A 27619-nucleotide genomic window follows, 5' to 3' on the forward strand; every position below is an offset into this window, starting at 1 on the left:
AAGAAGAAGTGGATGTGCTTGAGTGGGTCGATGCTGCCACCTGCTGGACTCTCTGAGACATCCATCCATCGTCTGTAACCACTTTTTCCTTTTATGGGGTTGCAGGGTTTTTTTGCTGGAGCCAATCCCAGCTGTGTCTGGGTGAGGGCAGGGTGCTCCCTGCTAGCTCATCACAGGGCCTTAATGATGGCAGAGGCCGCCATGCAAGGTGCACATCGGGAGCTCTTTGGGGTTCAGTATCTTGCTCAAGGACCCTTCGGCATGCAGCTCAGCTCAGCCCGGAGCTGGGATTTGAACCAGTGACATTCCGATCACTAGCCAGTCAGCCAGCCACCACGCCAGCTGCCCCTTCTCTCTGAGACATAGAGAGAACCATAACTCTGATATAATATGATGTAATATGATACAATATAGTTTAATATAACATAATATATATAAGCCCTGCGGAGAATAGTTAGAGGAGCTGAGAGGATCATCAGAGTTGCAGGAACACCTCCCATCCCCTCCACACAGTCTTTGAACTGGAAAAAGTTTCCAGAGACATAAATGTCGAACCGTAATCTCATTTTTGTTGTACTACTTTATTGGTACAACAAAATGATAATAAAGCTTTGACTGATTGATTGATTGATTGATATCATATCTTATAATATGATATAATGTCATGTAATGTAATATAGTTTGATGAAATATAGTTTCATATGATATCATACAATATATTATAATATCATGTGATATATTATAATGTCATATCATATATTATCATATAATATGTTTATATAAAATGGGTGGCTGTAGCTCAGCAGGTAGAGCAGGTCGACTAGTGATTGGAAGGTCGCTGGTTTGAATCTCAGCTCCCCTGCAGTGGAACTGAGCAGCATGTTGAAGTGTCCTTGAACAAGAAACTGAACCCTAAAAGTGTTCCTGATGTGCAGTTGGCACCTTGCGCGGCGGCCTCTGCCATCAGTGAGCTGCGATGAGCTGGTGACTCGTCCAGGATGTAGCCCTGGAAAAAGGGGATAAAACAGTAACATCTCCACGATCCTCACAGATAATATATTATACTGATATCATATTAAATGATAATATAATATAATATAATATAATATAATATAATATAATATAATATAATATAATATAATATAATATAAACTTTCTGCCCCGCGACCCTGCAGAGGATTAAGCGGCGTACATATAATGTGTACAGATGATGGATGGATGGATGGATAAACTTTCTGTGAGTGTGTGAATCTCCGTCCTGCAGGGGGCGCTGCTACAGCGGCTGCTCCCTGCTTAATTTAACAGCACAGAAGAAGAAGAAGAAGAAGAAGGGGGCGGAGGCGGAGGAGGAGGAACAAAGAAACGTGTGCAGATTTTTTTTTAAATAAAAAATTAGTCAAATTAAAACGGAGTCGTGATGAAGACTGACGCGGAGGAGCGTTTCTTCTTCGTGTGAAACATCAGCAGCTCCATCATGGTGAGTCTTCATGCGGACACTCAGTCAGTCAGACAGACAGTCAGACAGACAGACAGTCAGACAGACAGACAGACAGACAGTCAGTCAGACAGACAGTCAGACAGACAGACAGTCAGACAGACAGACAGACAGACAGTCAGTCAGACAGACAGACAGTCAGTCAGACAGACAGACAGACACTCAGTCAGATAGACAGACAGTCAGACAGACAGTCAGTCAGACAGACAGACAGACAGACAGTCAGTCAGACAGACAGACAGACAGACAGACAGACAGTCAGTCAGACAGACAGACAGACAGTCAGTCAGTCAGACAGACAGACAGACAGTCAGACAGACAGTCAGACAGACAGACAGACAGACAGACAGACAGATGTTGTATTGATGGAGAGAATAGCAGAGCAGCTGCAGCACGAGGACAGCTACACGCATCTGACACAAAACAACATCGTGTTCTGATCGGTGTTGATGTTCATCCCTTCAGACCCTTCAGGTTTGGTCCTGAAGGGTCTGAAGGGATCTGGACCCTGTCTCAGGTGGTCCGGATGGGAAAAAAACTGTTAACTGCCCCTTTTTTCAGTTTCTAGTAGAATGAAGTTTCCAGTGAACAGGACCGACTGACCGTCGGTGGTTCTGATGATGGAGTCCAGAGTTTCACTTCTTTATTCATCATTCGTGATGCTGACTGGACTCTGAACACCTTCAGTCAGCAAACAACATGGAAACTTTTTACAGCCAATGAGAAAATAACCATGAGAATGAGTTTCTGGTTCTGGACCCAGATCAGGTCTGATGATGGAACAAAGTCATTATTTTACTGTGACATCAGGTCATCTGGACCTGGTGAAACTGGTCTCAGGATTCAGAATACAGTTTACGGCTTCACAAACCTGAACCTAGTCTGACTGAACCTGGTCTGTGTGAACCTGGTCGGTGTGAACCTGGTCGGTGTGAACCTGGTCTGACTGAACCTGGTCTGACTGAACCTGGTCTGTGTGAACCTGGTCTGTGTGAACCTGGTCTGACTGAACCTGGTCTGTGTGAACCTGGTCTGTGTGAACCTGGTCTGACTGAACCTGGTCTGTGTGAACCTGGTCTGTGTGAACCTGGTCTGACTGAACCTGGTCTGTGTGAACCTGGTCTGTGTGAACCTGGTCTGACTGAACCTGGTCTGAAGCTTTTATTTTGTAACACACTTCCTGTCCCTGTGTGTCAGTCTGAGGAGGCTGCAGGAGCAGAGCCAGGCCCAGAGGAGGAAGAGGAGCAAGGAGGAGGAGCAGGAGAGGGAGGTGAAGAGGGAGGAGGAGGACAAGGAGGAGGGAGAGAGGTTGCCATGGAAACCCCAAACGGTCCAGTATACTGTATCTGCAGGAGACCGGACATCAACTGCTTCATGATGTAAGAGACTGAGGGATCAGTACATCTACAGAGAGACTGCAGACATCAGCTGTTCACACTGACCTGACTGCCTGTCTGTCTGTCTGTCTGTCTGTCTGTCTGTCTGTCTGTCTGTCTGTCTGTCTGTCTGTCTGTCAGAGGGTGCGACAGCTGCACAGAGTGGTTTCATGGCAGCTGTATTGGAGTTTCAGAGAGAGCAGCTAAAGCCATCAGAGTTTGGTTCTGTCCATCCTGCAGAGGTCAGTGTGGTCCAACAACAACCCAACAATCATCTCCTTCTTCTTCTTCTTCTTCTTCTCTTTTTTTTCTCTGGCTTCTGTAGCACTCTCTAATGTTTTAATATTAACTCTACAGTATTTCTGACTCTACATGCTACATGTATTATAAAAATCTGATTACATAAAAATATCATCATTATGACCTTTAACAGCTAGTTAAACTGTAATGATGTCTGCTAGCTCTGTGTTAGCTGTGTATTAGCTCTGTGTTAGCTCTGTGTTAGCTGTTAGCTCTGTGTTAGCTGTGTGTTAGCTGTGTGTCAGCTGTGTGTTAGCTATGTGGTAGCTGTTAGCTGTGTATTAGCTCTGTGTTAGCTGTTAGCTGTGTGTTAGCTCTGTGTTAGCTGTGTATTAGCTCTGTGTTGGCTGTGTGTTAGCACTGTGTTCGCTGTGTGTTAGCTCTCTGTTAGCTGTGTATTAGCTCTGTGTTAGCTCTGTGTTAGCTGTTAGCTCTGTGTTAGCTGTGTGTCAGCTGTGTGTTAGCGGTGTGTTAGCTGTGTGTTAGCTGTTAGCTGTGTGTCAGCTGTGTGTTAGCTGTGTGTCAGCTGTGTGTTAGCTGTGTGTCAGCTGTGTGTCAGCTGTGTGTCAGCTGTGTGTTAGCTGTGTGTCAGCTGTGTGTTAGCTGTGTGTCAGCTGTGTGTTGTGTCCGTTGCAGACAGAGAACCGTCTCTGGGGATTAAATACCGTCCAAAGAAGATGAAGGAGGAGAAGGAGTCGGAGACAGAGAGGGAGGAAAAAACTGATGGAGACGGGAGCTCCACCCCCCAACCCAAGATCGACAGGAGGCGGGGCTCACAGGTAACCCAGCAACTAGGTGTATCCTTTATTCAGTCAGTTGTTACTTTGATATGATTTATACCACAGAGCTGTATCATTGCGTGTGTTACTGTGTGTATTATTGCGTGTGTTACTGTGTGTATTATTGTGTGTGTTACTGTGGATTATTGCGTGTCTTACTGTGTGTATCATTGTGTGTGTGTGTGTGTGTGTCAGATCAAGCGCTCGGCCCGGATGTGTGGCGAGTGCGACGCCTGCCTGAGGACGGAGGATTGCGCTCAATGTGACTTCTGTAAAGACATGAAGAAGTTCGGAGGTCCAAACAAAATCCGACAGAAGTGTCGACAGAGGCAGTGTGAGGTCCGAGCCCGGGTGAGTGACGTCGTCATCATCATCATCGCCTCATTAAACGACCTCGTTGATAAATTAGTTTCACAGTCTGATAACATGAAAGCGCAGTTCTGATGTAAAGTTCCGGTAATTATTATTATTATTTATTATAATGATTGTGTTGATGCCGTTATTGATCTCTGAGCAGAAGATGCTTCGTGTCAAAGACGAGGAGATGAGTCGAAGCGGCAGCAGGGGGCGGGGGCTCTTGAGGAAAGGGGCGGGGCATCAGACAGAGGAGGAGGAGGAGGAGGAGGAGGAGGAGGATGAAGAGGATGAGGAGGAAGATGGCGTGTTCAGTGAGAGCGAGCTGGAGCTGTACGAGCAGTACAAAGCTGCCGGATACAGAGACCTGGTCAGTGTGCGTGTGAGTGTTTCTGACCAATCAGCTCTCAGAACAGGCACTTCCTGTATGTGATGTGTCTTCCTGTTGCAGGTGTGGCACAGTGAGGATGAGGATGTTCAGCTGGACTCTATGAGGAAGAAGGCCGTGAAGGTGAAACATGTCAAGAGACGAGAGAAGAAGACGGAGAAGAAGGTCAGGGCGGTTTGAGCATCACTGTTGATGATGTCACTGATGATGTCACTAAAACACCTGTCTGTCCCTGTAGAAGTCTGTGTCTGTCCCTAAAGAGGAGGTGAAGCCTCGTCGTCACAAAGCCAAGCAGCGCCACAGGGAGCGCGTGCGACACAGTGAGCGAGGTGGAGAGGGTGGGGCCAAGGAGGTGGGCGGAGCTCTGAGGCAGTGTCTGGGTCCAGGATGTGTCCAGCCAGCGAGAGTTAACTCCAAATACTGCTCCGAAGACTGCGGCATGAAGCTCGCCGCCAAGTGAGCCTTTTTTTTAACTCACTTTTTATTTCAAACATTCCGTCACAAAAATCATAAAACACACAAATATCATTTAACAAGCTGGAGATGTATAAACACATGTCCTGGTCCAACCATGTCGTTTATAACTGTTCATATGAAATAGTCCTACTGCCTTTGTTAAGGTGATTCTTGAGTGCCACCAGCTGCTGGTGTGCTGGTCCAGTTCTGATCAACCTTATACTGATTACACAGTTAACACAGTTAGACTGCCCCGTTTAGGCCCAAGTTACAGAAGTCAGACTGAAGGACACACGTTTGTCCAGAGCACACATGGAGACATTACAGTAAAACATCCAACAGAAGAGAAGAAACAGATGTTACAGTTCTGGTGCTGCTTGTATGACTGGTGCCATCTTCACTAAACCTCTTTGTGTTCAGCGGTAATCTGATTCCTCACCCACTCTGGCTTCAGCTGGGAGGCTGTTCCTGACTTTTGGCTCTTAAAAGAGTCTGATCACACACAGTCCACCACACAGTCCACCAAAGTCCACCAGAGCCCACCAGAGTCCACCAGAGTCCACCACACAGTCCACCAGAGCCCACCACAGAGTCCATGTCCTTGTGTCTGTCTGTGTCTTCCAGTCGGATCTATGAGATCCTCCCTCAGAGGATCCAGCAGTGGCAACAGAGTCCGTGCGTTGCCGAGGAGATGGGGCGGAGACAGCTGGAGCGAATCAGGAAGGAGCAGCAGGCAGCAAGGCTCCGCCTCACTCTGATGGAGAAACGTTTTCATGAGCTCGAAGGCATCATCGCCAACGCCAAACAACAGCAGGTCCAACAGCACGAGGAGGTACGAGACAGAGAGACAGTTAGTTTACAGGTTCATCCATCTGATTTGTCTCATCTCTCTCTCTCTGTCTGACTGTCTGTCTCTCCAGGTGACTGAAGGAGACGGTGATGATACAGACCTTCAGATCTTCTGTGTTTCCTGCAGTCATCCTGTCAACCCGAAGGTGGCGCTGAGACACATGGAGAGATGCTACGCTAAGGTCAGTGGACGGACAGAGACACAGACACGTTCTGACAGACCAGATGTTTAACTAATCTCTGCCTGTCAACAGTATGAGAGTCAGACATCGTTTGGATCCATGTACCCAACACGTATAGAGGGGTAAGAACACCTGACTGTCTCTCTCTTTTCAAGCGGTGTATGCTGTCAGAGTGAGACCTGTCTGTCTCTCACATGTCTGTCTGTCTTTCAGAGCGACCCGGCTGTTCTGTGATGTGTATAACCCTCAGAGTAAGACGTACTGTAAGAGGCTGCAGGTTCTGTGTCCTGAACACTCCAGAGACCCAAAGGTCCGTCTGTCCCTCTACCTGCTGCCCCTCAGAACATCTCAGACCCGTCTGCTGCTGACATGGACTAAACACTGCCTGTCTGTCTGTCAGGTCCCAGCAGACGAGGTGTGTGGATGTCCTCTGGTTAAAGACGTCTTCGAGCCGACAGGAGAGTTTTGTCGCGTGTCAAAGAGGAAGTGTAACAAACATTACTGCTGGGAGAAACTCCGCCGTGCTGAGGTCGACCTGGAGCGAGTCCGAGTGGTACCACACCCAACTTTATTAACACAACACGATATTAACACTGAACTTTATTAACACTGAACTTTATTAACACAGCACTTTATTTACACTGAACTTTATTAACAATGAACTTTATTAACACAGCACTTTATTAACACAACACTTTATTTACACTGAACTTTATTAACACTGAACTTTATTAACACAACACTTTATTTACACTGAACTTTATTAACACAGCACTTTATTAACACAACACTTTATTTAAACTGAACTTTATCAACACTGAACTTTATTAACACAGCACTTTATTAACACTGAACTTTATTAATACAACACTTTATTTACACTGAACTTCATTAACACTGAACTTTATTAACACAGCACTTTATTAACACAACACTTTATTTACACTGAACTTTATTAACACTGAACGTTATTAACACAGCACTTTATTAACACAACACTTTATTTACACTGAACTTTATTAACACTGAACTTTATTAACACAGCACTTTATTAACACTGAACTTTATTAACACAGCACTTTATTAACACTGAACTTTATTAACACAACACTTTATTTACACTGAACTTTATTAACACTGAACTTTATTAACACAGCACTTTATTAACACTGAACTTTATTAACACAACACGATATTAACACTGAACTTTATTAACACTGAACTTTATTAACACAACACGATATTAACACTGAACTTTATTAACACAGCACTTTATTAACACTGAACTTTATTAACACAGCACTTTATTAACACTGAACTTTATTAACACAACACGATATTAACACTGAACTTTATTAACACAACACTTTATTAACACCACACTTTGTTAGCACAACACGATATTAAAGGAGAACTTCGGTCAATTTAATCATGCAGCTTCATTGCTCAAGCTACCCTTGGCTTGCCAGTACCGAAGACGCAAACACATTTAGTCCAGCCATTACAGGGCTCTGTGAACGGAGAGTTAGCATTGACCGCTAACAGCATAGGGTCAGAACTTTACACCATGTTTTAATCTTCTTAACATGCTCCACATCTCACCCCAAAAGTCATGCAACATCAGCAGACACCTTACAACACAGCACTGTAGTGTGTATGACTCAAAATGAATAAAAAAGTAGTTAAAACAGTGTGTTTGTGCAAGTAGCTACACACCAGTTTGTTGACATCCGTGTCTTCCGGTAGCTAGACCAAACTAGTCAATCCGTCAAGCGTGCACTTACTCCCTCACTGGCAGAGACAGAAACGTATTCCAGTTTTTCTGTTCATAATGTACAGGTCCATGTTACAGCCTGTCATGAGCCATGAGCTTTACAATAGCCTGTTAAGCCTGTTGAGCACACGCTCGATGTATTGACTAGTTTGGTCTAGCTACCGGAAGACACGGATGTCAACAAACCGGTATGTGGCTACTTGCACAAACACTCTGTTTTAACTACTTTTTTATTCATTTTGAGTCATACACGCTACAGTGCAACGTTAATATATCCCTGATCCATGATGAATGTGATGGTGGGTGTTTAGACGTCTAGCAATCAAACAGAGAAAAGGAACGCAATCAGATTAGGGTTTTGATAACTTAGTGGAATAAAGTTAGATTTAAATAGTTCTGAATAGTTTTTAGTTACACAAACACCCACATATTTAAAGTGCTCCAGAGAGGTTCTGAACGGCAGCTGTGAGACGGGATAGGCTGTGGCCGCAGCATCGACTGGCAGAAGTTTGCTTAATGAAGATTTAATATATAACCTGGGATACGCTCAAATTCATTCAGCACGTTTAGTTCTGGGGGGATAAATGTGTCTGGGTGGGAGAGAAAGACCAAGAGGTCATCGGCGTATAGGAATAGTTTATGTTCTATACCATCTCTTGAGAGGCCCAGCATCTGACTGGACCTGAGGGGTTCTGCCAGAGCTTCAATGGCAAACAGCAATGGAGAGAGTGGGCAGCCCTGTCAGGTACCACGTTCAGAGGAGAAATAGTCAGATTAGTCATTATTTGTGTGGACACAAGCAGGGGGGGAAGTTTATAAAAGCTTAATCCATAAATGTACTGAAGCCAAAATGTTCAGTGTGTGAAACAAGTCATTATCAGCTCAGGGGTGACGGAGGTGAATACAGAATATCAAATAGATGCCTGACATTCCTACCTGTCTGTCTCTACCTGACTGTCTCTCAGTGGTATAAGCTGGATGAGCTGTTCGAGCAGGAGAGGAATCTGAGGACGGCGATGACAAATCGAGCCGGTTTATTGGCTCTGATGCTGCACCAGACCATCCAGCATGATCCAATCACGACAGACTTGCGCTCTGCCAAGGACAGGTAGACGGGCAGGGAGAGGTAGACAGGCAGACAGCTTTAGAGTCTCATCAGATGACAGTTTAATGGATTTAAAGTTTGTTTCTTTTCAGTGTGTTTGTGAATATTTCAAACAACAGAGTGCATTGTGGGAAGTGGAGGCTTGTTACAACCAGCAGACAGGTGAACATTCACACGTCATCATCAGCTCTGAGACAGACAGACGATCAGACTGACAGACACTGGACTGACAAATATCTGGCAGCCAGGAGAGAATGATGATGAGACACTGAGGTCACAGCGATGAGGTCACAGTCATGATGTCACAGCGATGAGGTCACACTCTGGTGAATGTAATGTGATTACATGTTTAATAATAATGTGAATATTTGATATCCTCGGCCAGTGTTTTCATTCTGTTTTTATATCCTTTATTCCTCCAGTACTACACTACCCATAATTCCGTCAGTCAGAGATGTTGCCGTTGCTATGACGATGCACTGACTGAACACTACAGTTCTTTTAAAAACATTTGTAAAATCTGTATTTATTGATCTGACTGTTTATTTCATATTGAACACTTAAAAATAGTAAAAACACGACATGCAGCTGAAACTTTAATATGTTCATGTTTATTGTTTTTTATCTGGACGTTCTTCTCGTTCTTTTATCATTTTTATATTTTTTAAACTATTTGATGGTTTCATGTTGTCGTTGTTTACAAACTGATGTTTCATTAAAACTGATGATGTTTTATTAAACAGTTTCTCTTTTTGTGGAGATGATAAAAAGATTTTATACCTGACGATGATGTTTGTCATTAAAACTATAAACTTACATGAATTATTAACAGAAATCTGTGAAGTATGAGAGCTGGAGACGGAAGGTGTTGCTCCAGCAGGTAAACGCAGGTAAATGCTGCTGCAGCCGTCTCTCAGTGTTTGTATGAAATGAAATCCTCCAGATTTTGAAACAAGGTTTCACGGGTAGTAAAGAGGCTGTGTATGAAATCTGATATTAAAAAACAAAGATAAACTATTGATTGAATTATACTGGGAATTCTTTTATTTTTCGAATCAGCAGGAATCACAAATTATTTGAAATCCAGTGTGAACTCATTTCAACACGTTTGGGTTTTATGGTTCTGATCATAAAGATGTGCTGATTAAATATAAGTTAAATAGAAACATGAGAACAGACTCATTCTGGTTAACTGACAGTTGTGTTGTGATTAAAAGTGTTTTGTAATTATGAGATAAAGATGATGTAATTCTGAATCATTTATCTGTAATGATTCATTTCTATTTTGTTTTACTTGTAAGGAGCTGCAGGGTCAGAGGTCATGAATGAATAACTGATCCCAGAGCAGCTCTGATTCTGCTTCTCTCAATCCACTCTGATGGCGTCATGCGGTGGCGCCGCCGCCCCGCCCGGTGACGTCACGTGTGTGCGACAGACAGTTGTGTTCAGTTGGCGCTCAGGAAAAACAGAAGAAGGGAAACAAGCTGCTGTGAGTTTATACGAAATACTTCTTACTGCAGGCTAACAGGCTAACACATAGGCTAACGGCATAGCTAACACTGAGAGTTAATACTGTCTGAGACTGGACCAGGACCGGGTCCCGGACTGGGTCCTGGTTCGGGTCCTGAGTGACTCCATGTTTCTCTGAGTTTCAGGTCAATCTGTGTTTTAATGAAACATCGCGATAACTCGCTGTATGACAGTCGCTGACGCGATGCACACCTGGTTATCGATCTCTGATGGTTGATGGTTCTAATCGTGCGGCTCAGCTGACTGTACCGCCGAATCACGGCTCATTGAACACTTGTTGCTATAGCAACAGACATCATATCTGATCAGGGTTTGCAGAGTAACGAGTAACTAAAGCGGTCGGGTGATGTAATGGAGTAAAAGTAGTCTTATATGTGATAAACAGGTCCAGATGTTGAACAGATGTGACTGACAGACTCACCAGGTGTTTTTCTTCTTCGCTGGTCCAGTAATCAGTCAGTTGTTTTAAAGTTGGTGATCAGTGAATCATTTCTGATCACTTATCAATCAAAGAAAGTCTCTTAGGTATATTCACACTGAGATGGACTGAATGATTGATGAGCTCATGAAGACGATGATCAGCAGAATGATTATCAATACCATGTGTTATCTGATCACTGCATACACGTTTATGTGGATCTATTAGGGGTGTAGCGAGACACACAAGTCACGGTTCGGTACGTACCTCGGTATGGGGGTCACGGTTCGGTTTGTGAAAGACTTGCTTTTAGATTGAACAGACACCAATTGACTGCAAAATAAAAAAAAGTCTCCTGTTATGAAAGTGAAAAAAAAAAAATAGAATAAACCATAAAATGAATGTAGTAAGAGGGTTCTCATTCTGTTAACTGAGTGCTTGTGTGTTGTTCAGGAGCCCTGCAGGTGACATTGAATGAATTAATATCTCACACATGCAAGATACAGTAAGACACACGTGCGAGATAAAAAACCCCATCCATGTCATCTCCAGGGCCCCGTAGTTGTTCATACACATTAATAAAACTGTATTTTTCATTTCCCACTCAGAGGTGATGAAGTGGGCGGTAACTGTGTGGTAGCTTTAGTGGAGCGGGAGGTCCATGCATCAGTTGTGAGTGCAGCAGCTTGTGCTCCCTCACTGCTCCGGCACGCTTGTAAATGGTCGGGACCACAGACTGGCTGATGTGCGCATGGGATGGGACACTGTAATGTGGCTCAAGCACCTTTAATAAACACTTGAGGCCGGGGACCTTTACTATGGCATATGGGCACTAGGGCTGGGTATCAATCAAATTTTTTCGATACCAATACCGATACCGATACCTTAATTTCGATACCGATTCCTGAACGGTACCTTTTTCGGTCCCTTTTTTATTTTTATTCTAGAAAGAAAAAACATTACAAATTCTATTCCACATACTGGAGTTTATTTTTCAAGATCATTCCAACTGAAAATTTAACAAGAACAAAAGTGCACACCATCACACGCACGCACACACACACACACACACACACACACACACCTAACAGTTTTTCTTCAGAAAAATCAACATATCAGCCTTCTCAGGGGACAGACAAGCTCTTTCCTGGCTGATGGTGTCCCCAGCGGTCGAAAATGTGCGCTCAGCAGGAGTGGACGATGCCTGCACACACAGGTACTTGGCTGCCAAGTCAGACAACAGTGGCAGAGTGTCCCTCACAGTCCACCACCAGGTTGCTGTGTTAACAGAGGTCAGTGTAGATGGCAGTCCTCTGTATCGCTGGATCTCTGGGGTTAACCTGGGGTTAAGGACTCTTATCATCTCCCTAATTGACATCAATTAAAACACAAAACAATAAAATAGTTAAATCTTCTCATTGCTTGAAAACACACAACTTTAAAATACATCTAGGCTTGGTTTAGATATAGATCATATGATTACAGACACATATAAATAAAATGATTTATTCATCAACAATATCCTGTATAGACAACTTACCTCCACCATGGAGCCTCCATTGTGGAAAATGCTAGCAAACCTTTCACCACAAACTGTGTCACTGCCCTGTGGCACTCAGCTTGTTTTTCTTTTGTCATTTTAGCTTTTTCTGCTAGTGTGAATGGATTTACACAAGCTGCCTGCTTTTTCCTCCTCACATCAGGGACCTGGCCAGAAGCTGCAAAGGTTTTGCACTTTTAGTTTTGAGGCTAGCTAGGCAGGGGTGAACAGCTTTCATACCCAATGACGGTGCACATTTTAAATGCAAGCAATTTAATCACTTTTGACTTGGCTAGCCGCTAGTTACATATCCTACAGTGGCCCACCGTTAATATGCACAAACTTGCTACAAGCTAGCTAGCTCCTACCTCGACAAAAAAAGCAGTTCAACGGAATTCGTGGAACAAACTTATCCGATGAAATATCAGACACAGCGCTGTGCTCAGTACTTTCAGATGAATCCGAGTCTGGTCGTAAAACGTCCTGTAGAGAGGTGGTGGGTGCAGTCGATGTCGCGGGTGTAGTGGTGGAAGATGCAGAAGGGGGTGTGTGAGAGAAGACGGTGCAGCTCTCCGCTCTCAAATTTATTCCATGCACTGTCAAATGCTTTAGCATATTTGAAGTGTTGCCTGATTTGCAGTCGATAGTCTTGTCACATATATTGCACCGCGCATTATTTGACCATGCTTTCGACTTGGGCATTTTTGTAGCATTTTGACGACTCCGCAGCTAACTTTAGGTGAAGCTCGCGTTGCCTGTTAAGGAGGGGGCGTGATCAGAATGTGTTTTTCATGCACGCGGGCGTTTCAGCCAATCTCAGGTGGCATTATCAGGCCATAAGCACGCAGGCACATATTGGAGCTACGCGTGATTATCCTCTGGGTATTGAAACGTGGAACCGAAAAACAAGACATATTTCGATACCCAGAAGAACCTAAACATTTCGGTCGGTGCCATGAAGGAACCGAATTTCGGTGCACAGCCCTAATGGGCACAGATGTTGATATGTATATGCCACTTGCTTCTGTGATGTTGTTGGCCCTGTCAGTGTGAATGTCAAGAGGCGGCTTAAAAGCAGCGGAGATAAGTTGTTGCACCGAAGATGGTTTTTCCTTGCACCAGTGACAGATATATCGGGGTGATGCAGTCTTATGTGGGTTAGCATGATTGAGGTGTTGCCAGCAACATGCCACACCTCCGTGAAACATCGCCGGCAGACAGTCTCTGTCTGGTCCTCCACTCGTGTGCCATCACCATTATATTGTACTGGGAAGCTCCCAAACAGCTGATTTAAATGAAGCTGGGGGCTCCTCCAACTCCACACTGTCCATCCTTTAACTACTTCTTCTTCTTCTAAAATGACTGTTTCTGGCAGCTTTTATGCTCATTACCGCCACCTGCAGTAAAGTGAGGACTCGACTGTTTTTTTAAACTATTCGTATTCGTTGTATGGCCGCGTGCACTGAAGCAGGACGAATACAAATACAGTTATACCCCTAGTATCTATTAACGCTAAATAACATTCAATAAACAATATGAGTAATTAAATATTTCAATTCATTTGAACATGAAACCTCAAAGATCATAAACGAGCTGAGCTGCTCCGTTTCTCCTTGTGAGCCTCCATCACACAGTCAGTCTGTCAGAGTGCCCGGTTCAGTTTGTCTCTGAAAGACTGATCTCAGCCCTCTATGGCCTGGTGTCGGACTCAGGTGTGGGACCTCAGGTATCAAACCTCAGGTGTCAGACCTCAGGTATGGACTGAGGGGCCGTCCACACGAAAACGCTCATGTTTTGCATCGTTTTGCCCGACCATCCACACGGATCCTGAAAATGCACTTTTTTGTAACTAGGTCTCAGGGTGATCTGCAAACGCAGCCCTCCGTTTTCATGTGGATGGTGAATCTGCATACTTTCCGAAACGGTGACGTCATCGCCCCCCCCCCCCCCCCTCGACCTCTGAACCCCATGATGTCTCATAACAACAACAATGGCGGCCTTCGTGCCGCAGAAGATATCGAGCCTTTCTTGAACTTACTCGTCTTGTAGGTGAGTGTGAGTCGCAGCAGCAGTTCGGCCTCATGACGGGTCCACACTAAAGATTCTGTTTCCCTTGCACCCGCCATTTTCATCTTCTTCTTCTTGTGTTTGTTTTCTCCGTCTACTGTCTGTTTGATTATGGTGCGCAAGCTTAATGCACATGCTCCGTGTCTGAATGAATATCAAGCGTCACCTACAGGCTTGAATATGAACTACAGCGTTTTCGGTCATTTTCAGTGGATCCATGTGGACGCAAATATTCTTAAAACGATGACGAGGAGGACGGAGGAAAAAAAGATTTCGCCCTTGTGGACGGAGCCTGAAGCCTCACTCTATCAGAAGATACATGAAATTAGTGACTTGGTTCGTTCAGCCTCTCTGTGCGCTCGTCACACAGGGTTCGTATCTGTCCCAGTGCTGAGGTTAGTCTCTACTGTGATGAATGTAGATGTGCTTAAGCCTCCCTGGGCCAGATGTACTGGTCCAGATGTACTGGTCCAGATGTACTGGTCCAGATGTACTGGTCCAGATGTACTGGTCCAGATGTATAGGATGGAGATCTTTCACACACTGTCTCAGGTCTTAAATTGGACCCAAAACCAACAGACTGAATCTTCACTTCACTTCAGGTGCTCAAGTGGAGGGGTTGATGCTCCGCCCACTCACACAGCGGTTGGTGGACGTTATGTCAGGTAGATATCAGTATGCAGAGCTTAGCAACTGGTTGTTCTGGCGTTTTATTGTATGTATTGCATACATACACATTATATATGCAGTATATCTTTTCCTTTGTTTTATTTTGTTTATGTTGGTTGACATGTTTATATGTTTTTTTCTTACACTTTATTTTTTCCTTTTCGTAACACAAACATGAGGTCATGTACATACATTCAGTTACACTGAATGATACACAGGATGATACAGATGATACAGCCCAGTAATCTTTCCACTTACCCTCTGTAATCTCAAAATGAAAGTTATACGTTCTAAACTGTATATGTCATTTATTATATTTGCCCATTGGTTCAGGGTAGGAGGTTCTCTAAGAAGCCAGCATTTAGTTATTGATTTTTTTACTTGCTGCCATGAGGATTTTTAATAAATATCTGTCCCTGTTGTGCAGGTCCTTTGATATATTCTCCAAATAAAATGAAAGTCAAGTAAAGTAAGTGTCAAATCCCAGAATCCTCTTTGTTGTAGCCTGTACTTGAGTCCAGAAAGGTTGTAAGGTGGGGCAGGACCAAAAAATGTGCGTATGGTCGGCCATTAGTTGTCTACATTGTCTCCAGCATTAAGTCTGATGACCAGTTTGTTTTGATTTTATTTTTGGGGTCATGAAAAACCTCACCAAGTTCTTCCAGCAAAAATTTCTCCAACTCTGAATTTGTGGTCGATGTCTTGGTGTGTATTATGGCAGACCGTTCCTCTGAGGAGATTACAATATCCAACTCTCTTTCCCATTTTTGTTTTATGTAATCTGTTGAGTGGTTCTATATCAATGAAATACTTGAATACAGAAACATTATGTTTATGTGTTGACTGGTGCCAGTTTGGCTGTGAGGTTCTGAGACTTGCTGTGTGTTCTGTTCTGACCGTTGTCCTTCAGCTGGATCAGAGATGTCATCTGGACCTTCAGGTCCTTCAGGATCTGGACTGAAGTCAGTCAGAAGATCTCCTCGGCTGTCTCCACAGGTTAGTCAAGTTGTCATGGCAATATCAAAAATGATCAGAAATGAGATCTATATGATTATTATCATTCAAATAAAAAGTTATATTATTATTATAATTCAGCTACCTTAGCGTTAGCCTGCAGCTAGCTTAGTGTTAGCCTGCAGTGTCTCTTTCAGAATCTTCTCCTGTGTGATGAAGACGATCAGCTGACTGGTACCAGAGGAAACTCAGAGCGTTTCTTGAGATCTTTGAGAAGAGGTCTCACTCTGCACAGATTAGAGAAACTGAACTTTGTAACAAACTAAATTTCAGTTTGTTGTAGTTTCTTGTTGAATCGCTGAAGGCTGCTGATTGTTGTTGGTGAATATTATTTGAATTTGTGAAAAACACACAAGAAGAAAGTCTGTTGTTGTCATAAAGAAGACATAAATGCAGTGATTGCCAAAAATCTAAATCAAATCATGACACTTAGAAATGAAGAACAAAAAGTTTGAAATACATAGTTTAATAACAGTAACCAGACATGAGCAGACGTTCACCCTGGAACCTGTATATGTTCAGACACACAGATCAGTTCCACAGCAGGAGTTAAACATCAACAGGAGGTCAGAGGAGGCGTTTACTCCTCTCATATTATGATTCATGTAACATGAAGTTTTAACTACGAGACACTTTCTTTGTCTTCGTCTTGGATTCGTTGAGACACTGCAGAGCTCAGCTGGCTCTCCACAAACGTCCTGAGCATGAAGACAACACGAGGACAGTGCTGTTGATCATTACTGCAGCTGTCAATCATTTTCAGGCAGGTTTCCTGTTAACAGATGAAGGTTCAAACTCCATCAGTCTCTCCTCAGGTGTGTGTGTCTGCTGAGCATCATCAGCCGCACCGAGCCTTTAAACAAACTGTTGTGTTCTCAGTGCAGTGGCAGTAAAGGAGGACAGGAGGAGAAGAAAGGAGGACACAGTCTGCAGGAGGTGAAGAGGAGAGGAAGGATGGAGAGGAGCAGAGACGAAGAGGAGGAGGTGAACAACAGACTGAAGACGCTGGTGAGTCATCAGGACGAATCAGATCAGCTGAGATCACTTGAAGTGAAACTCTCGCCAAAATGCAACCTCAGCTTTTTGTGTGAATGTATACGAGTCAAACCTTGAAGTAAAAGCAGAATTATGATGAAAGAGGCACTTTTAAGATTTACTGTATTTTCGTTTTCGGGTCAAACTCATTTTCAGTGGGAGTGCTACGGGCACTTTTACGATCGCATCAAAATCTGTATTTTTAAAACAGTAAGAAGTCTGGACACAACGTGAAACTTTGCTGGTAGCATCACCAGGGTCTCTACACATCAACACCAGCACTGACAACATTGTTTGTGTACACAAAGTTACTAAAAAGAAAGTGCCTCTTTCATCATAATTATGCTTTTTCATGAAGGTTTGACACATATACATTCACAAAAAAAGCCTAGGTTGTATTTTGGCGAGAGTTTCACTTTAAATAATCCTGTGTGTGTGTGTGTGTGTGTGCGTGTGTGTGCGTGTGCGTGTGCGTGTGCGTGTGTGTGTGTGTGTGTGTGTGTGTGTGTGTGTGTGTGTGTGTGTGTGTGTGTGTGTGTGTGTGTGTGTGTGTGTGTGTGTGTGTGTGTGTGTGTGTGTGTGTGTAGGATCTGTCCTGTAGGTCCGTGGCGTCTGGAACAGGTCTGGTTTATTCTGAGATCTTCACTCATCATAAGAACCTGTGGGACTCCAGGTAACCTGCTCACAAATCAAATCAAATCAATTTTATTTATAAAGCCCAAAATCACAATCACGTTGCCTCAACGGGCTTTACAGTCTATACAGTGAGCAACATCCTCTGTCCTTAGACTCTCGATTCGAGTGAGGAAAAACTTCACATGCTCACCTATTGTCACTTCATGTGAACTTTAAAGGAGCAGTCTGTAGTTTTGGTGAAGAAATGAGAGGATAAAAAAGATCTTGGAACAAACTAAATAAACAAACTCTCTTTTTATCATGACTGAATACATTGATTTGAATTTCTTCTACAAATCTACATAGTGTCCCTTTAATACAATGAGTGTCATAAGCATCAGTTAATGACTTACTGAATTCCCTTTGAGTCCTTTTTATATGTTTATTAATATACAGGAGTGTTAATTATAACAAGATTCACTTTAAATTAACTTTATTGTTTATCATTTATACGATTTTAAGATGTAAAACAGAAAATAATTGATAATCAAGCAACAACAGATCTGAGTAAATATTGAACAATACTTGATTTTGATATAGTTTGTTAACAATTATCAGAAACTCATCAGGCTTTAATTATCTTAAGCTTCTATAAACTGTTAACAAGTTTCCTTGAAGTGATTCTAAATGTTTTATAAATTAACTTGTTTATGATTCTGTTATTAAGACGCACAGAGAGATCAACAGCTGACGTGTCTCTGTAGCTAACTGCAGGGTTAGATATTCTGGATTATTACAGAAAATAATCTGTGTGTCAGACACAAGGTTCTGATCCGTCCAGGTTCTGTTGATCCAGATAATCTCCACAGATGAACTCCACTCTGTGATGTGTGAAGCTACATTAACTGTGTAGCAGTAAGAAGCTAATGTTAGGCTACAAACAGACGACATCACGGTCACATGACTGAAACGTCTCCACCACTAAGAGTCTTACTGCACAATTACTATCCAGGTTTTCTATAAACTGATCAGTGTACAAGTTGTAAAGTCAGAGTTAGAACAGTGTGGAACTAAAGTGGCCTGTAAAGACGGACTAGTGAGTAGATGAGTCTCCGTGTTGCTGTGAGGACGTTTAATGTCCCCGACAACCTCTGTAGTCTCATTCAGACACTTGTTAGCAACCGCTAACTGTTGTTAGCACATGAAGAGCTTCAGGATTAAACTGTGGGACATTAATGATGATTTATGTTGGAGAATAAAACATGTGAATATGTTCAGCCTGTGGTGACACACAGCTTATTACACACATTAAACTGGAGACACATTCAGACTCTGAGATGATGGAACAGGACATGCTAACATGCTAACTGGTTTCAGGTCTATAACTACAGCTCTGTATAAAGTGTTATTATAGTGAATAATTATCTTATAAGTACCTGTGAACACCTTCATATTAAGGATTATTACGGACTGCAAGCAGTAACTGTTGTGATGTTTCTAATTCATGTGTTTTGTTGCTCAGTCATCCAGAGAGTCCAGACAGAGTGACGTCCATCATGGAGGAGCTGCAGAGACAGGAGCTGCTGTCTCACTGTGTCAGAGTCCAGGTCCGATCAGTCAAACATATTGATCAGCTATAGTGTCGCACAGCTGTTCAGTCTGTGAACATCAGACCAGAGACAGACACCTCGCCGCTCCCTGTTCTACAGCTGACCACTCGTTTACTTTTACATTTATCAGACATTAGTCTGCAGCCACTTACAGTCAGTCATTCACACACTGACCAGCCATCAGCAGCAGTTTTGGGTTCAGTATCTTACCCAAGGACACTTTAGCATGCAGACCAGGGGAATAGAACCAGCGACCTTCCACTAACAAGACACTGGCTTGACCCCTGAGCCACAGCCGCCCTGTTCTGTTCACACACTCAGCTGTTGGTTAACGATGGAACAGATTATTATCTGTGTTAAATATTGAAATAGACTAAAGTTACACCCATTGGCTGTTAGAAACCAACATGAGCTGAACTTTAAAAGCAGGTTTTAGCTCATTTAATGTTCATCAGATATACGTTGACGTTGAGTGTTCGGTGACCAAAATGCTTTATTTGATTAAAACTGTCTGGAACGGCTGATGGAACCGAATCAGAGCAGCTGTGTGGAGGCAGCAGGCAGATGAATGACTCCTGCTTGTGTTTCTGTGCTCGCTGCCGTTAACCTCTGCTGAGGAGTCGTGTGTCTGTCCAGCGTCACCTCGCATTGATCAGACGAGTGAATGAATGTCCTGAAGGTGGTGCTGTGTGCTGCTGACGTCACTGTGTTTGTGTTTCAGCCCAGAGAAGCTACAGAAGAAGAGCTGCAGCTCGCTCACATGTGAGTCATCAAAGACGTCCTCTGTCAGATCAACCAGCTCCACCTTTGTTCGGTGCTGTTGAGTTGTGTTCTTACGTTTCCTCAAGCTGATGGTGTGTTTAATCAGGCTGCTGCAGATGTGAGACGAGCTCAATGTTTGATTCATGTGATGAGGGAAGTGAACTTCATGAATCCTGAAACATGTTGCAGTTAGGATTCAACCAAGTATCCTAACTGCAACATAACAATGACCAAAAGTCACAAGGAGCTTGTGTCAAGGGGCATTTATTTACAAAAATATTTAAAAGAGAATTAGAGAAAAATCAAGAATGTGAAAAGATAACAAAAGCAGGAAAACGGCAGGCGAGACAGTTGGTGCGGAGGCATCCTGAGAGAGAGCTCGAACACTGCAGGAACACCTGCTTTCATAGGTAGTGGCGCCACCCCATGATTGAGATTCACACCTGAAACACATTAGGGATCGGCAGAGAACTACAGCAGCCAGAACAAAATACAAACATGGAGAAACTACTCCACCCAGAGGTGGAGGAGGACGAAGCAAGCATGAACTTCATCCACTCTGCAGGTTCACAGCACTGAGAGACCAGGATGCAAACCTGACACTGCTAGAGCTGCTAGAACAACTGAATACTCTGACTACTCTGCTGTACTCTGATTACTCTGCTGTACTCTGACTACTCTGCTGTACTCTGACTACTCTGCTGTACTCTGATTACTCTGCAGTACTCTGACTACTCTGATTACTCTGCTGTACTCTGATTACTCTGCAGTACTCTGACTACTCTGCTGTACTCTGACTACTCTGCTGTACTCTGATTACTCTGCAGTACTCTGACTACTCTGCTGTACTCTGATTACTCTGCAGTACTCTGACTACTCTGCAGTACTCTGACTACTCTGCTGTACTCTGACTACTCTGCAGTACTCTGACTACTCTGATTACTCTGCTGTACTCTGATTACTCTGCAGTACTCTGACTACTCTGCTGTACTCTGACTACTCTGATTACTCTGCTGTACTCTGATTACTCTGCAGTACTCTGATTACTCTGCAGTACTCTGATTACTCTGCTGTACTCTGATTACTCTGCTGTAGTCTGATTACTCTGCTGTACTCTGACTACTCTGATTACTCTGCAGTACTCTGATTACTCTGCTGTACTCTGATTACTCTGCAGTACTCTGATTACTCTGCTGTACTCTGATTACTCTGCAGTACTCTGATTACTCTGCTGTACTCTGATTACTCTGCAGTACTCTGACTACTCTGCTGTATCCTCCTCTGTGGTTGTTTGCAGGAAACATTATGTGGATCTAATGAAGTCGACTCAGACGATGACAGAAAGTGAACTACACACTCTGTCTGAGAAATGCGACTCTGTTTACATCCATCCTGTGAGAACACACACACACACACACACACACACACACACACACACACACACACACACACACACTGTATTACTTTATTTGGAGTGTAAAACAACAGAGACAATAACATACATATATCCCTGTGTGTGTGTGTATGTGTGTGTCAGGAGTCCTTCCAGGTGGCTGTGTTGGCGGTGGGTTCGGTCCTGCAGCTGGTGGACCGGGTCGTCACCTCTGAGCTCAGGAACGGATTCGCTGTCATCAGGTAATAACAGCTTCTCGTGCTTTGTTCAGGTGATCTTCGTCAGCTAGTACACGGCAAACATTCACCTGTTCACCAGCAGGAAGTGAACTGGATGATGAGGATCATCTGAACACAACATATAAGAAAACATCAAGAGTTAAAAACCAAATAACACTAAAATGAATAACCTGCCTGCCTGTCAGACCTCCAGGTCATCACGCTCAGTCTAATGAGTCAAACGGATTCTCTCTCTTCAACAACGTGGCGATCGCAGCTCGATACGCTCGGACCAGACTCTCAGTCAGCAGGTGTGTGTGTGTGTGCAGGAGACATTATGTGTGTCATACACAGTTCACCATGTTCTTATGTTCTGATGATGTCATCACTTTGATACAACTGATCCAGTTTCTGTTGAGAGTAACAGTTCCAGCCTCGCCCCCCTACAGACCTTCAGATCCGATGTGACTCTGAGAGAGACCTTATTTGATTAACGTGTGTGTGTGTGTGTGTGTGTGTGTGTGTGTGTGTGTGTGTATGTGTCAGGGTGTTGATAGTAGACTGGGATGTTCATCATGGTCAAGGCATCCAGTACCTGTTCCAGGAAGACCCCAGGTAAACTGGCCCTCCATCACGGTGACAAACACAAACAGCGACCTTTACATCTATCAAGTTAAAACTGTGTGCGTGTGTGCGTGTGTGTGTCAGTGTGCTGTACTTCAGTGTCCACAGGTATGAGGGGGGATCTTTCTGGCCTCACCTCCCAGAGTCTGACAGTCAGTTTGTTGGCAGCGGTCGAGCTGAAGGCACAAACATCAACCTGCCGTGGAACCAGGTCGGTTCTGATGGGAGGTTCTAACATGCTCTGTTCACATGCAGGATCAGTAAAGTGATCGGATGTGTTTTATCACTGTTTGACTTTATCGACATGTGCAGACTGGTTCCACCGTTGCTTTTAAGATCGCCAACAGAAACATAAATTATCCTCCGATCAGTTCTGTATTTTCCCGTCATGATTCTGTCAGCTGATGTGAGGAGAACCATCAGATCAAAGGTTTACACCACCTGTCTCCATCGGGCCGACTGGATCAGTCTCTGCAGGTGGAGGTGGTGACAGGAAACATTTTAATTCAGTTTGTCAGTGAAACATTAGAGTTGGTGTGAACGCAGCTGTTGTTTGTCCTTGTGATGTCAGAGGTCCCTGAACTCATCACCGCTCTGTTTGACTCGTTCAGACGAGGATGACTGACGCTGATTACATCACAGCCTTCCAACAGCTGCTGCTGCCTGTAGCCCACGAGGTAACACACACGCAAACACACACACACACAGATAATATAATATTAATGATAACGATAATTATGTGTGTGTGCTCAGTTTCAGCCTCAGCTGGTTCTGGTCTCTGCTGGATTTGATGCTGCAGTCGGAGATCCGAAGGTAAAAACTGCTCAGACCTGAAGTCAGTGACAGGAAGTGTTTCTCTGCTGTTTCTAACAGTGTGTGTGTGCGTGTGTGCAGGGGGAGATGTGTGTGAGTCCTCAGTGTTTCCACATCCTGACTCACATGTTGATGAGTTTGGCTGAAGGTCGGCTCGTTCTCGCTCTCGAGGTAAAAACACACTGACCTCATGTTTCTGTCAGATCCTCCTCAGTACTCGAGTACAAAGTCAAGTTACTTGTATTTTATTAATTAAAATTGTTCTGTTCTTTTACACCTACATTATGGTATAATATCGTACTATTCAAGATGCAAACACAATCCATCTTTCCCAACGTTCCGTACATTTCTCCATCTGAAGTCTTACAACAAAAGTAAATCTCTCCATACAGTAAATTTCTTGAACGATCCCGCACCACTGCTCCGATCTTTGAGGGTCTAGTTGCAACCATTTCCTAGTTATAGCTTTCCTACTACTTACCAAAAGTAGCATCAGTAAGTATTTATCCTTATCCTAACCCTCTCCAGAATGACTGGATTTTCAGACAGGCCCCAAAAACATGAAAGTGATTAGCCACTGAGGTTCCACATGGCCTCCAGCAGAGGCCTCGGCTCCGTGTGCCTGTTTGCAGTGCTGTTATTTTAGGAGTTATAAAAATCTCACTACATTCTTCCAGCCGAGTTCTCAGTGATCTTGAGTTTGCAGTGGTAAGTTACTTGTAATTTGTGTGTGTAGGGAGGTTATAACCTGCAGTCGACAGCTGAGGGCGCTGCAGCTTGTGTCAGAGCTCTGCTGGGAGGAGCCTGTCCTCCTTTGACTCCGCCCACCGCACCTTCTGACAGGTAAAATGTTTACAGTGATGGGCTGTAACTGAAGACATTTACTCAACTACAGGTTTGAGGTTTTTGTACTTAACTTGAGTATTTCCATTTACAGTTACGTTATGCTTTTACTCCATCACTTTTACTTGATTACTTTAGTTACTATTTACTTTAATCAGCTGGCTTTATACAAACATGTTAATATATTGATCAGTTACTTCACTGATACTCTGATACCAAACTACATTTAATAAGACTGCCTGTCTGTCTGCCTGTCAGTGCTCTGCAGTCCATCTCTCGGGCCGTCTCAGCTCTGTACCCTCACTGGGCCTGTCTGCAGACTCTGGGTGAGACTTATATATTGTAGATATTATATATATTATATTTCTGTTACTGTTTAATGAATACACACTTTGTTTATAAACGTCACTCTAACCGAACCATCAGCAGCCGCAGTGATTCTGTGGATTTTACTTTGTAAGCCTCTGTCTACTTCCTGTTTCTGTGCAGAGGGCAGCTCATTGGCTAATGGGCGTGTCATCAGAGCAACAGTCAATGAGCAAAGCACAAAGCCGACCGTCCCCACCCCATCTGTTGCCATAGCAACAGGTCTGGTCTATGATGAGAGGATGATGGAGCATCTGAACATGTGGGACAGGTGAGTCACCTGTAGGGCTGACTGCATGGCGTGTGTGTGTGTCTGTGATGTCTGATCATGTGACTCAAACTGTGTGTGTGAGCAGACATCACCCTGAGCAGCCTCAGCGGATCTTTAAAATCTTCTCCAAACACGAGCAGCTGGGTTTGGTTGATCGTTGCCGACGGGTCCCAGCTCGTCTAGCGACAGAGGAGGAGCTGTCCAGGTGTCACAGGTACAGCTACCATTTATTTATTTATCTGTTACTTACATCTGTAAACATGTGGACACATGATGTGTGTGTGTGTGTGTGTGTAGTGTGCAGCACATAGAGCAGATGAAGGCCACAGCAGTGATGAAGCCCAGAGATTTACACAAGCTGGGATCTGACTTCAACTCCATTTACATCAACAACCAGAGCTTCCAGTCAGCTCTGCTGGCTGCTGGAGGCTGCTGCAGCGCTGTGGACCACATCCTCACAGGACAGGTAACACACACACACACACATCCTCACAGGACAGGTAACACACACACACACACACATCCTCACAGGACAGGTAACACACACACACACACATCCTCACAGGACAGGTAACACACACACACACACACATCCTCACAGGACAGGTAACACACACACACACACACATCCTCACAGGACAGGTAACACACACACACACACACACATCCTCACAGGACAGGTAACACACACACATCCTCACAGGACAGGTAACACACACACACACACACATCCTCACAGGACAGGTAACACACACACACACACACACACATCCTCACAGGACAGGTAACACACACACACACACATCCTCACAGGACAGGTAACACACACACACACACATCCTCACAGGACAGGTAACACACACACACACACATCCTCACAGGACAGGTAACACACACACACACACATCCTCACAGGACAGGTAACACACACACACACACACATCCTCACAGGACAGGTAACACACACACACACACACATCCTCACAGGACAGGTAACACACACACACACACATCCTCACAGGACAGGTAACACACACACACACACATCCTCACAGGACAGGTAACACACACACACACACACACATCCTCACAGGACAGGTAACACACACACATCCTCACAGGACAGGTAACACACACACACACACACATCCTCACAGGACAGGTAACACACACACACACACACACATCCTCACAGGACAGGTAACACACACACACACACATCCTCACAGGACAGGTAACACACACACACACACATCCTCACAGGACAGGTAACACACACACACACACATCCTCACAGGACAGGTAACACACACACACACACACATCCTCACAGGACAGGTAACACACACACACACATCCTCACAGGACAGGTAACACACACACACACACACACATCCTCACAGGACAGGTAACACACACACACACACACATCCTCACAGGACAGGTAACACACACACACACACATCCTCACAGGACAGGTAACACACACACACACACATCCTCACAGGACAGGTAACACACACACACACACATCCTCACAGGACAGGTAACACACACACACACACATCCTCACAGGACAGGTAACACACACACACACACATCCTCACAGGACAGGTAACACACACACACACACACATCCTCACAGGACAGGTAACACACACACACACACATCCTCACAGGACAGGTAACACACACACACACACATCCTCACAGGACAGGTAACACACACACACACATCCTCACAGGACAGGTAACACACACACACACATCCTCACAGGACAGGTAACACACACACACACACAACCTCACAGGACAGGGAACACACACACACACACAGCCACACAGGACAGGTAACACACACACACACACATCCTCACAGGACAGGTAACACACACACACACACATCCTCACAGGACAGGTAACACACACACACACACACATCCTCACAGGACAGGTAACACACACACACACACATCCTCACAGGACAGGTAACACACACACACACACATCCTCACAGGACAGGTAACACACACACACACACACACATCCTCACAGGACAGGTAACACACACACACACACACACACATCCTCACAGGACAGGTAACACACACACACACACACACACATCCTCACAGGACAGGTAACACACACACACACACACACATCCTCACAGGACAGGTAACACACACACACACACACATCCTCACAGGACAGGTAACACACACACACACACATCCTCACAGGACAGGTAACACACACACACACACATCCTCACAGGACAGGTAACACACACACACACATCCTCACAGGACAGGTAACACACACACACACACACATCCTCACAGGACAGGTAACACACACACACACACATCCTCACAGGACAGGTAACACACACACACACACACACACACATCCTCACAGGACAGGTAACACACACACACACACACACATCCTCACAGGACAGGTAACACACACACACACACACACATCCTCACAGGACAGGTAACACACACACACACACACCCTCACACGACAGGTACACACACATCAGGACGGTAACACACACACACACATCCTCACAGGACAGGTAACACACACACACACACATCCTCACAGGACAGGTAACACACACACACACACATCCTCACAGGACAGGTAACACACACACACACACACACACATCCTCACAGGACAGGTAACACACACACACACACACACATCCTCACAGGACAGGTAACACACACACACACACATCCTCACAGGACAGGTAACA

General features: G+C 44.3%; 2 protein-coding genes across 7 annotated transcripts in view; both read left to right on the forward strand.

The window, feature by feature from the left end:
- Positions 1 to 1334: 1334 nt before the first annotated feature.
- Positions 1335 to 9798, forward strand: cxxc1a (CXXC finger protein 1a). The gene is made up of 15 exons (XM_037104696.1): positions 1335 to 1477; positions 2693 to 2874; positions 3013 to 3113; positions 3808 to 3950; positions 4146 to 4301; positions 4468 to 4674; positions 4756 to 4857; positions 4931 to 5148; positions 5773 to 5980; positions 6069 to 6179; positions 6252 to 6301; positions 6393 to 6489; positions 6580 to 6732; positions 8919 to 9061; positions 9151 to 9798. Exons 1-15 carry the CDS (start codon positions 1475 to 1477, stop codon positions 9314 to 9316), a joined length of 2040 nt encoding a protein of 679 aa, XP_036960591.1. The 5' UTR covers positions 1335 to 1474; the 3' UTR covers positions 9317 to 9798.
- Positions 9799 to 10426: 628 nt separating this feature from the next.
- Positions 10427 to 27619, forward strand: part of hdac6 (histone deacetylase 6) — a 25405-nt gene continuing 8212 nt past the window's right edge. Inside the window, exons 1-22 of one of the 6 annotated variants that reach the window (XM_037104695.1) lie at positions 14450 to 14595; positions 14824 to 14984; positions 15216 to 15278; positions 15710 to 15751; positions 16193 to 16278; positions 17176 to 17304; positions 17919 to 18004; positions 19469 to 19553; positions 20278 to 20318; positions 21616 to 21712; positions 21856 to 21953; positions 22136 to 22240; positions 22476 to 22544; positions 22638 to 22764; positions 23165 to 23230; positions 23307 to 23366; positions 23448 to 23537; positions 24103 to 24209; positions 24468 to 24535; positions 24699 to 24846; positions 24932 to 25060; positions 25144 to 25312. In XM_037104695.1, coding sequence (XP_036960590.1) covers positions 16204 to 16278; positions 17176 to 17304; positions 17919 to 18004; positions 19469 to 19553; positions 20278 to 20318; positions 21616 to 21712; positions 21856 to 21953; positions 22136 to 22240; positions 22476 to 22544; positions 22638 to 22764; positions 23165 to 23230; positions 23307 to 23366; positions 23448 to 23537; positions 24103 to 24209; positions 24468 to 24535; positions 24699 to 24846; positions 24932 to 25060; positions 25144 to 25312 — 1749 coding nt within the window. In that variant the 5' untranslated portion in view covers positions 14450 to 14595; positions 14824 to 14984; positions 15216 to 15278; positions 15710 to 15751; positions 16193 to 16203. Of the gene's footprint in view, positions 10548 to 14449; positions 14596 to 14823; positions 15009 to 15215; positions 15279 to 15709; positions 15752 to 16192; positions 16279 to 17175; positions 17305 to 17918; positions 18005 to 19468; positions 19554 to 20277; positions 20319 to 21615; positions 21713 to 21855; positions 21954 to 22135; positions 22241 to 22475; positions 22545 to 22637; positions 22765 to 23164; positions 23231 to 23306; positions 23367 to 23447; positions 23538 to 24102; positions 24210 to 24467; positions 24536 to 24698; positions 24847 to 24931; positions 25061 to 25143; positions 25313 to 27619 lie in introns of those variants that run through there. The other 5 variants (XM_037104691.1, XM_037104692.1, XM_037104690.1 and 2 more) reach the window with 5 other exon arrangements.

Source organism: Acanthopagrus latus, chromosome 7 (genome assembly GCF_904848185.1).
Source record: "Acanthopagrus latus isolate v.2019 chromosome 7, fAcaLat1.1, whole genome shotgun sequence".
Lineage (NCBI taxonomy): Eukaryota > Metazoa > Chordata > Actinopteri > Spariformes > Sparidae > Acanthopagrus > Acanthopagrus latus.

What these genes read in the sequence shown, in the direction of transcription:
- cxxc1a (XM_037104696.1), top strand. An exon ending in CTGCCGGATACAGAGACCTG is followed by an intron (nt 4,675 to 4,755) that starts GTCAGTGTGCGT and finishes TTCCTGTTGCAG; the next exon opens with GTGTGGCACAGTGAGGATGA. An exon ending in AGGTCCAACAGCACGAGGAG is followed by an intron (nt 5,981 to 6,068) that starts GTACGAGACAGA and finishes CTGTCTCTCCAG; the next exon opens with GTGACTGAAGGAGACGGTGA.